Source organism: Pocillopora verrucosa, chromosome 4 (assembly GCF_036669915.1).
Source record: "Pocillopora verrucosa isolate sample1 chromosome 4, ASM3666991v2, whole genome shotgun sequence".
NCBI lineage: Eukaryota > Metazoa > Cnidaria > Anthozoa > Scleractinia > Pocilloporidae > Pocillopora > Pocillopora verrucosa.
Window position 1 is genome coordinate 25,771,350 of NC_089315.1, and position 13,109 is coordinate 25,784,458.

General features: G+C 43.1%; 1 protein-coding gene across 1 annotated transcript; it reads left to right on the plus strand.

Moving 5' to 3' along the window:
• Positions 1–4,284: 4,284 nt before the first annotated feature.
• On the plus strand, positions 4,285–11,319 carry LOC136280399 (tetratricopeptide repeat protein 28-like). The gene is made up of 3 exons (XM_066165415.1): positions 4,285–5,943; positions 6,064–8,590; positions 9,068–11,319. The coding sequence occupies exons 1-3, from the start codon at positions 4,285–4,287 to the stop codon at positions 10,822–10,824; spliced, it is 5,943 nt and encodes a 1,980-aa protein (XP_066021512.1). The 3' UTR covers positions 10,825–11,319.
• The last annotated feature ends 1,790 nt before the right edge of the window (positions 11,320–13,109 follow it).

Genomic DNA, 13,109 nt, shown 5'->3' on the forward strand with positions numbered 1-13,109 from the left:
ATTACCCTTGAGGTAGAGCGACCATCCAATATGTCAGTCCTAAGAATCGCCAACGAGAGATGACTGTTGGTGGTAAATACATGAGTTAACTCAACTTAATGCCTAAAGCGTAATACTCTCATCCTTAAACTGGTGTTACCAGGGATTGCAGAGGTGTCCCGAGGAATTCACCAAAAATGTTCACCAGTACTCTCTCGGCTCGTAGGTTCCTTCGTTGGTCCTCGATGTTAAAATTCTTTCTCAGTATCGCCAGTATCGCACAAACAGACCCACTTGTTGCTAGGCCTAGGAACAGATGACCTGGCTTGTGAGTACAAAGAAAAATTCATCCTCGTTAAGCAATTCGTTTACGGGTTTAAATCAAGCCTACATATGAGTCTGGTTAAGAACATCTAGAAGACCGCCTAAAAACCGAAAAGGAAAACGTCTTTGAAGGTTTGAGTGAAATCAAGTGTGTCCAAATTGATGCTGGTGCTACACCGATCTCCCACATTCCACCCCCAGCAGGTCACCAGCTGGCCTTAAAAGCTCTCTCAGCCCTTTAACTCCCAAGATCCAATCGTTAATTCACCTTACTAACTGCTATACATATCCTTCTTTCTTATGCAGGAGAATTGCAAGCCGAGTAAGAGATGACCTGACTTGTGAGTACAAAGAAAAATTCATTCATTAAGCAATTCGTTTACGGGTTTAAATCAAGCCTACATATAAGTCTGGTTAAGAAATCTAGAAGACCGCCTAAAACACCAAAGAGGAAAATGTCTTTGAAGGTTTGAGTGAAATCAAGTGTGTCCAATATAAAATTCCCTTTGATTCCGAAGCAACACCGATCTTCCGCAGGTTCCCAGCTGCCCTTGTAAGCTCTCTTGGCCCTTTAACTCCCTTTAACTCCCAAGATCCAATCGTCAAATCTCCTTTCTAACTGCCATACATATCCTTGTATCTTATGCAAGAGAATTGATTCCAAATCACGATAACACAATCTAACCAATAATAACATATTAAGATCGCAGGGAGGAGTTATCTGTTCATATCTTCAAAGTGCTTAAGGATATAAAAGGAATTTTCAACTTCGTAACAGACCTCGCCGCGCCTCGCCACCGTGAAGTCTCTGAGGCTCAGTGGTAGAGCACCGGAGCGTTGAATCCGAAGGTCTGAGGTTCAATTTCTCGTGAAGACTCAGAATTTTTTCTTTGTCTCACACTCGTGACAAGACGGAAAAAACATCATTCTCGATATAGGAGGACTTTCAAAAAGCAGGCCCTCACCATTAGCGCAGCGGGATACGCATTTATCCGCCCGCGGGAAGATTTGAGACAGTCGAGGATAGATTTGCCGAGATTTGTCTGGCACTTATGCTATCAATGCTACGCCCCTTACAGACCTCTCACCGGCTCTCGTCGCTCCAGGCCTCCTAAATTCCTGTAGGCTAAGAATCGCGCGTGCCGAAGCGCTTATATTGAGGGCCTGGAGCTGAGCTCTATGTAAACTTGACGTTGTTGAGACCTGTCAATGAGCCCGGAAAACAGAAAAGAACTTTCATGACTGACTGCCTTCTTCCTCAAGCAATTCATGTTCAAGTTTTTTTGAACTGCTATCTTATATCAAAAGTTGAATACGAACTAAAAGAATAAAGCCAATCCGAGTTAGTGGAGTCCTTTCGCTAACTCTGATGGAAGTTAATTATAAGTTATGGAATTTTTTCTTTTGTTTATGCCCAGAGGAGTATTATATATAAAATAGCTTTGTTCAATGATAAGTTTTAAGAAAGAATAAACTGGTCATCTCATTTACTGCTCTTTTAACGCATCCTGTCTAATCAAGTGTAATCATGTGAGTTTGGTGGTTTAGTTGAAAAAAAAAAATTGATGTCTGAGTTTCCACCGGCTCAGCACAAAAGGGCCACAGGCCAAAAGAAACGGTAAGCCTGGGGACAAGAATGACTGAGAAAGTGACAGAAAGAAGCATAAGATGACGTTCTATTGGCATTTTTTGTGAGTGACAGCTGGCATGTGTTAGGAAAAAACTGAACGGAGTAGCGGAGGTGGTTAACTGTATTTTTTATGGCGAGGCATTGAAGTCTACAGGTTTTGGTAAGTACTGGTTGTATTCAAAAAATGATACAGTTTAACTTTTTTGCCACTGTCAGTGCCTTTACGTAGCTTACATACACCATTTTTGTTTGGAGCTTCAGTGTTCTATCATGCTATATTCAATGTTATGATCTATGTCTTCGATAAAAACTGAGAGTTAATGTCTATCAAATAGAAAGACAATCACAAATAGCGAGGTCGAATTAAAAATTATAAATACCATTTTGAATATTGAAATTTTCTGCGAACGACTGAATCTCATATCACCAGCGCTGGTAAAATAGATTTTTGTAGAGATATATTCTGATCCAACCTCTTCAAAGTTTTTGCCACACGTCGTACTGTCGAGCTAATCTTGAGAAGGACGGAATAGAGTATTAAGGACGGATAAATTAAATTTGTATATTTTTTTCGTTCTCCAGAATGAAGATAGTGGATGATGTTCCCTCTTTTTTTCATGTATTTCGGTTTTTTATAACTAACTTATATAACTAATGATGGATTTGAGCATGCAAAAGTGAAACAATTTATTCTGTTTTACAGGGAACGTCAGCCTTTTGTGTTCATTTGTTTTGACCGCTTGAATTTTCATTACAAGATTGATCAAAGTACAAGTGAACCATCAGCCCTAGAAAGGTAAGCTATCTCCGCGTTGTTCCACTGTTCAAGACTTTTTATTTTCTAGTGGGTGTGATTTGCATGATCAAGATACTGAATAATTTACTAGATAAGGAAAACGGATAAAGTTAAGCGTGCGCGCGAGTTTCTCTAAGATGATCACTTTACTAAGAGTTACCCTTTTAAGCGTTAATCTAGATAAGACTTAGATAAAGTAAAGAGTAGGTGACATTAGAGTTAGGATCTACATAGATCGACACTCTCTAAAAAATATACAACAATTGATAACATTTTGGGGAGGGGAGGGAGGGGGCATGAACCTGGACCATACTTATGAAGCGGGATCCTTGAAGCTAATCTCCTGAAAAGTCTCATCAGTCATCCCTGCTACTCTCGCATTTTTATTTCCGCTTCGCTTTGGCTAGGAAACTAGCAATTTGAGAACACTACAATGCGCCATGAAAGCGATCTTGATGATAATTTGATGTCTAGAACACCTAAAAACTTGGGCCAACTTCGAGCAGGATTTTCATGTCAGAAAAATGTAAGTCGAATCATGAATAAATTCATCTACTTTTTTCCTAATTCATAAGTGGAAAATACAGAAAGACGCTGAGCAATTTACCCCGAATATTAATTGTTCCCCTAAAATTACTTGTGTTTCGGTTTTGAATTTTATAAACAATGATGCATTTGAGCATGCAAAAAGGAAAAAAAATTGCACTTGTTCAGTACAGGGATCGTAAGCTCTTAAGTGTTCATTGCTTTTAAACGGTTGGATTTTCATCACGAGATCGATCACAGTTCAATTAAATAGTGTATTTTACAGTGTTTGGGTGTGAGGATCGACTCTTTACTGGTGAACTTTTCATTTTCTAATGAGTGTGATTTGCATCATCAATAACAAAGACCAACAAAGACACTATGTAAATTACTATATAAGCAAAACGGATGAAGTTAATAGTGTGAGTTCCTCTGAAACGATTATTTTACCTAATGTTATCCTTGAAAGTGTTTATCCTGGTGGAAGAAAAAGAAAATTTCAGCACACTTCTCCAAACTTCAAGTTCTCCGGTTTAGGTATTTGTATTTCGGTTTTGTTAGTCTAACTTTGATAAACGTTGATGGATATAAGCATGCAAAATGAAATAATGTACTTTGTTTTACAGGAAACGTCAGCCCCTAGTGTTCATTGCGTTTTAACGGTTGGATGTTCATCACAAGATCGATCACAGCACAATTGAAGTTTCTGTCTTTAAATGGTATGGTATTTATAAGTTATGACTGACTGAATGTTTTACAATCATAAAATGTGGGGCAGGAAATGCAACTGATTGATCCCTTGGACTCCCCCCTCCCCCCCTCCCCCAGTATTTACCGCTTGTAGTTCCAATTTGTGGAACTATTTGTGGAACTCATTTTTCCGGGGAAAATTTAGGACCTCCGTCGGGATGAGAAAACCACGATTCCTGAAAAAGTTCGCACCCATGAACCCTTGTACAGAAACTTTCGAGTGTCATATGCTTGATCCACTTTTTTTTTCCAAACTTACAGTGATCAAAGCCATACTGATATGAAAGACACAGAAGAGGAATTTACCACGTTAGCTATCAAAATAGGTGTAACTGTCGCCATTTTCCTTCTCAACACTGGTTTTGCCTTGAAAGCCATCGAGTTGTGTCAAGAAAGTTTGATTTTATTAAACAACGGTGATTTAAGCGCGGACAGTCCAGTTGCCAAGTCATTTGACGAACGCATCCGCACCAGAGTGAAAAGGGCGTGGCTCACTCTTTGCAATTCACCAGGTATTGAAGAATACCTCGAGAAACTTTTACTTCACCCTGAAGAGGAAAAGAAATTTTGTGAATTAGCAATAAATGTCATGAAAATGACCGGAAACAGACAAAAAGAAGCAGAGTGTTATAGAAGACTAGGAGTGCTTCTGTGTTCCTTAAGAGAATATAACAAAGGGAAAGAATATTTGAAGATGGCACTCGCTATCCAAATAAAAATTGGCGACAGAAATGGAGAAGCAACAAGCTACGCGAGAATTGGAATACTGTTCATGTCGCTTGGCAAATATGACACGGCCCGAGAATACCTGGAGAAAGCTCTCGCTATCCAAATAGAAATTGGCGACAGAAGTGGAGAGGCAACAATCTATGGGAGCCTCGGAACACTGTTCCAGTCGCTTGGCAAATACGACAAGGCCCGAGAATACCTGGAGAAAGCTCTCGCTATCCAAATAGAAAATGGCGACAGACATGGAGAGGCAGCAATCTATGGGAACCTCGGAATAGTGTTCCAACGGCTTGGCAAATACGACAAGGCCCGAGAATCCCTGGAGAAAGCTCTCGCTATCCAAATAGAAAATGGCGACAGACATGGAGAGGCAACAAGCTACACGAACCTCGGAATAGTGTTGATATTGCTTGGCAAATACGACAAGGCCCGACAATACCTGGAGAAAGCTCTCGCTATCCAAATAGAAATTGGCGACAGAAATGGAGAGGCAACAAACTACACGAACCTCGGAACAGTGTTCCAGTCGCTTGACAAATACGACAAGGCCCGAGAATACCTGGAGAAAGCTCTCGCTATCCAAATAGAAATTGGCGACAGAAATGGAGAGGCAACAAGCTACACGAACCTCGGAACAGTGTTCCAATCGCTTGACAAATACGACAAGGCCCGAGAATACCTGGAGAAAGCTCTCGCTATCCAAATAGAAAATGGCGACAGACATGGAGAGGCAACAAGCTACACGAACCTCGGAACACTGTTCCAGTCGCTTGGCAAATACGACAAGGCCCGAAAATACCTGGAGAAAGCTCTCGCTATCCAAATAGAAATTGGCGACAGTCATGGAGAGGCAAAAAGCTACGGGGGCCTCGGAACAGTCTTCCAATCACTTGGCAAATACGAAAAGGCCCGAGAATACCTGGAGAAAGCTCTCGCTATCCAAACAGAAATTGGCCACAGAAATGGAGAGGCAAAAAGCTACGCAAACATTGGAATACTGTTCATGTCGCTTTACAAATATGACAAGGCCCGAGAATACCTGGAGAAAGCTCTCTCTATCAAAATAGAAAATGGCGACAGAAATGGAGAGGCAACAAGCTACACGAACCTCGGAACAGTGTTCATATCGCTTGGCAAATACGACAAGGCCCGAGAATACCTGGAGAAAGCTCTCGCTATCAAAATAGAAATTGGCGACAGAAATGGAGAAGCAACAGGCTACACGAACCTCGGAACACTGTTGGAATCGCTTGGCAAATACGACAAGGCCCGAGAATACCTGGAGAAAGCTCTCGCTATCAAAATAGAAAATGGCGACAGACATGGCGAGGCAACAATCTATGGGAGCCTCGGAAAAGTGTTCCAGTCGCTTAGCAAATACGACAAGGCCCGAGAATACCTAGAAAAAGCTCTCGCTATTCAAATAGAAACTGGTGACAGAAATGGAGAGGCAGCAAGCTACGGGGGCCTCGGAACAGTCTTCCAATCGCTTGGCAAATACGACAAGGCCCGAGAATACCTGGAGAAAGCTCTCGCTATCCAAATAGAAATTGGCGACAGAAATGGAGAGGCAGGAAGCTACGGGGGCCTCGGAACAGTGTTTATATCACTTGGCAAATATGACCAGGCCCGAGAATACCTGGAGAAAGCTCTCGCTATCCGAATAGAAACTGGCGACAGAAATGGAGAGGCCAGAAGCTACGTGAACCTCGGAACACTGTTCGAATCGCTTGGCAAATATGACAAAGCCCGAGAATACCTGGAGAAAGCTCTCGCTATCCAAATAGAAATTGGCGACAGAAATGGAGAGGCAACAAGCTACGGGGGCCTCGGAACAGTCTTCCAATCGCTTGGCAAATACGACAAGGCCCGAGAATACCTGGAGAAAGCTCTCGCTATCAAAATAGAAACTGGCGACAGACATGGCAAGGCAACAATCTATGGGAGCCTCGAAAAAGTGTTCCAGTCGCTTAGCAAATACGACAAGGCCCGAGAATACCTAGAGAGAGCTCTCGCTATTCAAATAGAAACTGGCGACAGAAATGGAGAGGCAGCAAGCTACGGGGGCCTCGGAACAGTCTTCCAATCGCTTGGCAAATACGACAAGGCCCGAGAATATCTGGAGAAAGCTCTCGCTATCCAAATAAAAATTGGCGACAGAAATGGAGAGGCAGAAAGCTACGGGAGCCTCGGAACAGTGTTTATATCGCTTGGCAAATATGACCAGGCCCGAGAATACCTGGAGAAAGCTCTCGCTATCCGAATAGAAACTGGCGACAGAAATGGAGAGGCCAGAAGCTACGTGAACCTTGGAGCACTGTTCTTATGGCTTAGCAAATACGACAAGGCCCGAGAATACCTGGAGAAAGCTCTCGCTATCCGAATAGAAACTGGCGACAGAAATGGAGAGGCCAGAAGCTACGTGAACCTCGGAGCACTGTTCGCATTGCTTAGCAAATACGACAAGGCCCGAGAATACCTGGAGAAAGCTCTCGCTATCCAAATAAAAATTGGCGACAGAAATGGAGAGGCAGAAAGCTACGGGAGCCTCGGAACAGTGTTTATATCGCTTGGCAAATATGACCAGGCCCGAGAATACCTGGAGAAAGCTCTCGCTATCAAAATAGAAATTGGTGACAGAAATGGAGAGGCAACAATCTACAGGAACCTCGGAACAGTCTTCCAATCGCTTGGCAAATACGACGAGGCCCGACAATACCTGGAGAAAGCTCTCGCTATCAAAATAGAAATTGGTGACAGAAATGGAGAGGCAACAATCTACAGGAACCTCGGAACAGTCTTCCAATCGCTTGGCAAATACGACGAGGCCCGACAATACCTGGAGAAAGCTCTTGCTATTCAAATAGAAACTGGCGACAGAAATGGAGAGGCAGCAAGCTACGGGCGCCTCGGAAGAGTCTTCCAATCGCTTGGCAAATCCGACAAGGCCCGAGAATACCTGGAGAAAGCTCTCGCTATCCAAATAGAAATTGGCGACAGAAATGGAGAGGCAGCAAGCTACCGGGGCCTCAGAACAGTCTTCCAATCGCTTGGCAAATACGACAAGGCCCGAGAATACCTGGAGAAAGCTCTCGCTGTCCAAATAGAAATTGGCGTTAGAAATGGAGAGGCAGCAAGCTACGGGGACCTCGGAACAGTCTTCCAATCGCTTGGCAAATACGACAAGGCCCGAGAATACCTGGAGAAAGCTCTCGCTATCCAAATAGAAATTGGTGACAGAAATGGAGAGGCAACAATCTACAGGAACCTCGGAACAGTCTTCCAATCGCTTGGCAAATACGACGAGGCCCGAAAATACCTGGAGAAAGCTCTCGCTATTCAAATAGAAACTGGCGACAGAAATGGAGAGGCAGCAAGCTACGGGGGCCTCGGAAGAGTCTTCCAATCGCTTGGCAAATCCGACAAGGCCCGAGAATACCTGGAGAAAGCTCTCGCTATCCAAATAGAAATTGGCAACAGAAGTGGAGAAGCAACAATCCACGGGGGCCTCGGACCACTGTTCATATCGCTTGGCAAATATGACAAGGCCCAAGAATACTTGGAGAAAGCTCTCGCTATCCAAATAGAAACTGGCGACATAAATGGAGAGGCCAGAAGCTACATGAACCTTGGAGCACTGTTCGCATTGCTTAGCAAATACGACAAGGTCCGAGAATACCTGGAGAAAGCTCTCGCTATCAAAATAGAAAATAGCGACAGAAAGGGAGAGGCAGCAATCTACGGGAGCTTCGGAATGCTGTTCCAGTTGCTTGGCAAATACGACAAGGCCCGAGATTACCTGGAGAAAGCTCTCGCTATCCAAATAGAAATTGGCGACAGAAATGGAGAGGCAACAAGCTACACGAACCTCGGACCACTGTTGGAATCGCTTGGAAAAATCGACGAGGCCCGAGAATACCTGGAGAAAGCTCTCACTATCAAAATAAAAACTGGCGAAAGACATGGCGAGGCAATAATCTATGGGAACCTCGGAAGAGTGTTCCGACGGCTTGGCAAATACGACAAGGCCCGAGAATACCTGGAGAAAGCTCTCGCTATCCAAATAGAAAATGGCGACAGTCATGGAGAGGCAATAAGCTACTCGAGCCTCGGAGCACTGTTGACATCGCTTGGTAATTATGACAGGGCCCGAGAATACTTGGAGAAAGCCCTACATATTTTCAGGAGAATTGGCCAAAGAGAAGGAGAGGTAGGCACTTTAGGAAACCTTGTATCTTTGTTTCTGTACCTCGGTAAATATTTGAAGGCTGACGATTTTTCGGAGAGGTTGAACGCGATTTCGAGGGAAATCGACTTCAAAGAAGGACAAGCAGGGCATTTCGAATGCCTTGGGATAATTTCTCATAAGCGTGGTGAGTACGACAATGCTCTAGAATATTACAAGAAAGCCCTTGAAATTTACATGGATATTGGCATAAAAGAAGGTGTTGCTGTCAGTTACGCAGATATAGCATTGTGTTTCCGATCGCTCGGTAAATATGACATGGCCGAGGAATACCTTAAGAAGGCTCTCCTACTAAGCAGGGATATTGGAGACACCTTACTTGAGTTTAAATGCCTTCTTGGTCTAACGGAGTTGAAGGTATCACAATTTGATCCTAAAGAAGCCTTTTCGTTTCTTTTCCAAAGCATTGAAATGTTTGACACTTTGCGAGGATCTCTTAAAGACAACGATGAGTTTAAAACATCATTTTTGGAGAGGCACGGCGTCTTTCCCTACGAGTTACTCAGTTGTTTGCTTTCTTCCGGGGCAAAGCCACAAGACGCCCTCTATGTCGAGGAGCTGAGACGGGCGAGGGGCTTAGCCGACTTGATGGCAGCTAGGTACTCTGTTGTAGAGCAGATCTCAGGCGATCCAAAATCATGGTATGGGATTCAAAATATTGTCGCAAAGGAAACTGACTGTGCATGCCTCTACATTTCTGTTGGAGAAAAGTATATGCGCTACTGGATTCTCAAAGCAACAGGGGCTGTTCTCTTTTCAGATGAGGAAGTGAGCCTGGACAAAAACGTGGTGACCGGATTAGTCCCTCCCTTGGATGAGTTTTTTACGGAAAGCTTTCGTGGCCTTGGCATTTTACCCCAACAGAATTGCGAAGATCGATCTCTAGATGACACTGAATCGGTGTCACTTGACCATGAAAATCACCCGCTCTGGCGCGATTGTGATGACAAAGGTATCAAGACAAATCTTCACTTGTGCTACAAGATAATCATCGCTCCTGTGGCTGCTTTACTGAAGGAGCCCGAAATTATCATTGTCCCTGATTCCTGTATGTACCAGGTACCATTTGCGGCTTTAACTGACGATGGAGGAAACTTTGTATCAGAGACATTCAGGTTACGCATCGTTCCCTCTTTGACGACTCTCAAGCATATTCAGGACAGTCCCCCACATTATCACAGTCAAACAGGTGCACTGATAGTGGGTGACCCTCGGGTTGGAGAGGTGATTTACAAGGGAAGACGCATGAATATAACACGATTGCCATGTGCAAGAAAGGAAGCAGAGATGATTGGAAGACTTCTTGGTGTGACACCTTTGATTGGAGATCGCGCGACAAAGCAGGCTGTACTTCAAGCAATACATTCAGTTAGTCTGATCCATCTAGCTGCTCATGGTGATGCTGAAAGAGGAGAGATTGTCCTTTCCCCAGAGTGTCCCGCTGACTATGTTCCACGAGAAGACGCCTACCTCTTGACTATGGCGGACATTTCACGAATTAAGCTGCAAGCTAAACTGGTTGTGCTTAGCTGCTGTCACAGTGCACGTGGACAGATTAAAGCCGAGGGAGTTATTGGAATCGCTCGAGCGTTCTTAGGATCCGGTGCTCGCTCAGTGTTAGCGGCACGGTGGGCTTTAGATGACACAGCCACAGAGAAGTTCATGACTTGTTTCTACGAGCACTTGTTCCGCGGTGAAAGCGCCAGTGAATCTCTTCACGAGGCCAGGAAATGGATGAGAAACAATGGCTTTGTGGAAGTCTCCAAGTGGGCTTCTTTTATGCTGATTGGCGACAACGTGACATTTGATTTTGCAAATTGGCCTGTGTCTACTTCAACCAAATAGCCATGAGTCATGTAAACCCGCTGTGACGAAATGTGCTGGACGGAATAAAGTTAGAAACTGTTAATTGCCACCGTACAGAGAGAGAAAACCATCTGAAAAGACGTCTGCAAGTTAAATTTGAGGCACTCAAGCAAAACTTTCCTGTAAAGAACGCAGCAGGGACACGAAAATTCATAAAGTAGAGATGATGAACTTTTAGCAGTTACTGAACAAACGCAAGAGCATTCCCTTTTCGAAAGCGAATGGTTCAATAATCAAGCCAAGCACATTGTAGCTAATTTTTTTCGAAAGCGGTTAATACATTGAGCAAAGCAAATTTTAAGTAATATACTTAAAGTGATACGTCATGTAGCTTTAGCAAGTATGGAGTAATTGTTTTTATAAGGGGCTCTGTATCATATAAAATGTGCAGAGTTTTTTCAAGGTTAAGCAGTATACTCGAACTTAGTTGTCATGATTCTGTCAGGAAATCATTTGTCATCTTAAGCAGGATGATAAAACGTTAGGGTTAGATTTTCAAAGGTTTTCAAAATCTTTTCGGTTTCATTTGTTTGTTTTTTTTTGCGAGAAATTATAAGTCGTCATATGTGAAGTACTTTTAGAAAGTGATCTCCATACGCAATGTATATATCAACTTTGGGGTAACGCTAATTTTGTTGAAATTAGCATTTTCTTATTTTTACTGACGATAAAGATTTTAATAGCTGGTCTTACGAGCAGTCTACAGGTGTCTAGTTTAGGATTCTAGATTGATTTTGATGATGGCCCTCCAGTTAAAAATACCTCTTCGAATTTATGGGTAAGGTCAAGTTTATCTTAATTTTGTAGGAAAAAATCGAAAAAACAAGATTAGGAGTTAACAACATTGATCTGAGCACGGTTACCAGTACCATTTTCGTACAAACATTTATACCGGACTTCGTTAGATTTCAGGTATTGTATTCAATTTGCAAAAACTTGTTACCTAGACCATATATTTTACTACAATCATTAAGATGTTCAGATTAACACTGTTGTGAGTAAAAAGCACTTAATTCTTCGTCATTACGATATACCGAATGATGGGCAGTTGCTTTTTTCTTCATCCAGATATATACTTCGATTCTGACACCGGTAGTCCATCTCTGATTGTTGGATTTGATATGTTGGACTTGCTTGAACGGAAATAGTAAAATACGCCTTCAAATGATGGCTGTCTTAACGAGCGGAAGAGATTTAGCGAATCCTGTGTTCTGATCGGCTACCAGAGCATGCTAGTCGCTGGATCGCTGACCAACATGAATTCATCTAAACTGCTGCTCACTTATACTATTTCATGGCAGGTGAAGGCACAAAGTTACTAAGTGAAGGTGAAAGAAATGAAACATGATATGGAAGTTCTGTTAAGAGAGAATTGAAAGTAGAGTCATATAAAGTGATATAATTACTCGGGGCTTTCAAAACGAAATGCCGAATGGCATCCTCAGCCGCCGTTTTCGGCGGCTGAGGATGCCATTCGGCATAAGTTCTGCGCCTGAGATATGGCAGCGGAAGATGCATGAAGCAATTGAGCGATGATTTCCTGGTTTAGGGATTTGGAGACACAGTAGATGAAGCAGTGAAGGATCATGACCAAAATTAAACCGCTTTCCTACAAAGATGCCGTGATTTGAATCTGACACTTAATCTTTAGAAGATTAAGGTTTGCCTATCACAAGTACCATTCATGGGCCACTTACTCACAGCAGATGGTGCTGTGACTGACCCAAACAAAGTTCGTGCCATGCCGTATGTGACATGCCTACTCCAACAGATGTCAAATCCTTTAAAAGATTTCTTTGGATGGTTACTTACCTAGCAAAGTTCTTACCACACCTGTCCAGTGTCTGCGAACCGCTAAGGCGACTGGAGCTTAAGGATGCTGAATAGAGTTGGCTGCCCGTTCACGATGAAGTAGTCCAAAGTATTAAGATTCTTGTTTGTGAAGCTCCAGTGGTGAAGTTTCATGATGTTAATCGGAAAGTCGCAATTGAAAGTGACGCGTCTCTCAGTGGATTTGGCGCCTCCTTACTCCAGGAGGGTCAGCCCGTTGCATTCGCCTCAAGAGCTCTCACTCCAGCGGAAGGTTGCTACGTTCAGATTGAGAAGGAACTTCTCTCTGTTGTTTTTGCCTGTGAGAGGTTCAATTCGTACATGTATGGTCGAGATGTGGTGCATGTTAAGACAGATCACCAGCCCCTTAAAGCGATCTTTAAAAAGGACCTCGGCTCTACTCCCAAGCGTCTCCAGAGGATATTGTTGTGCTT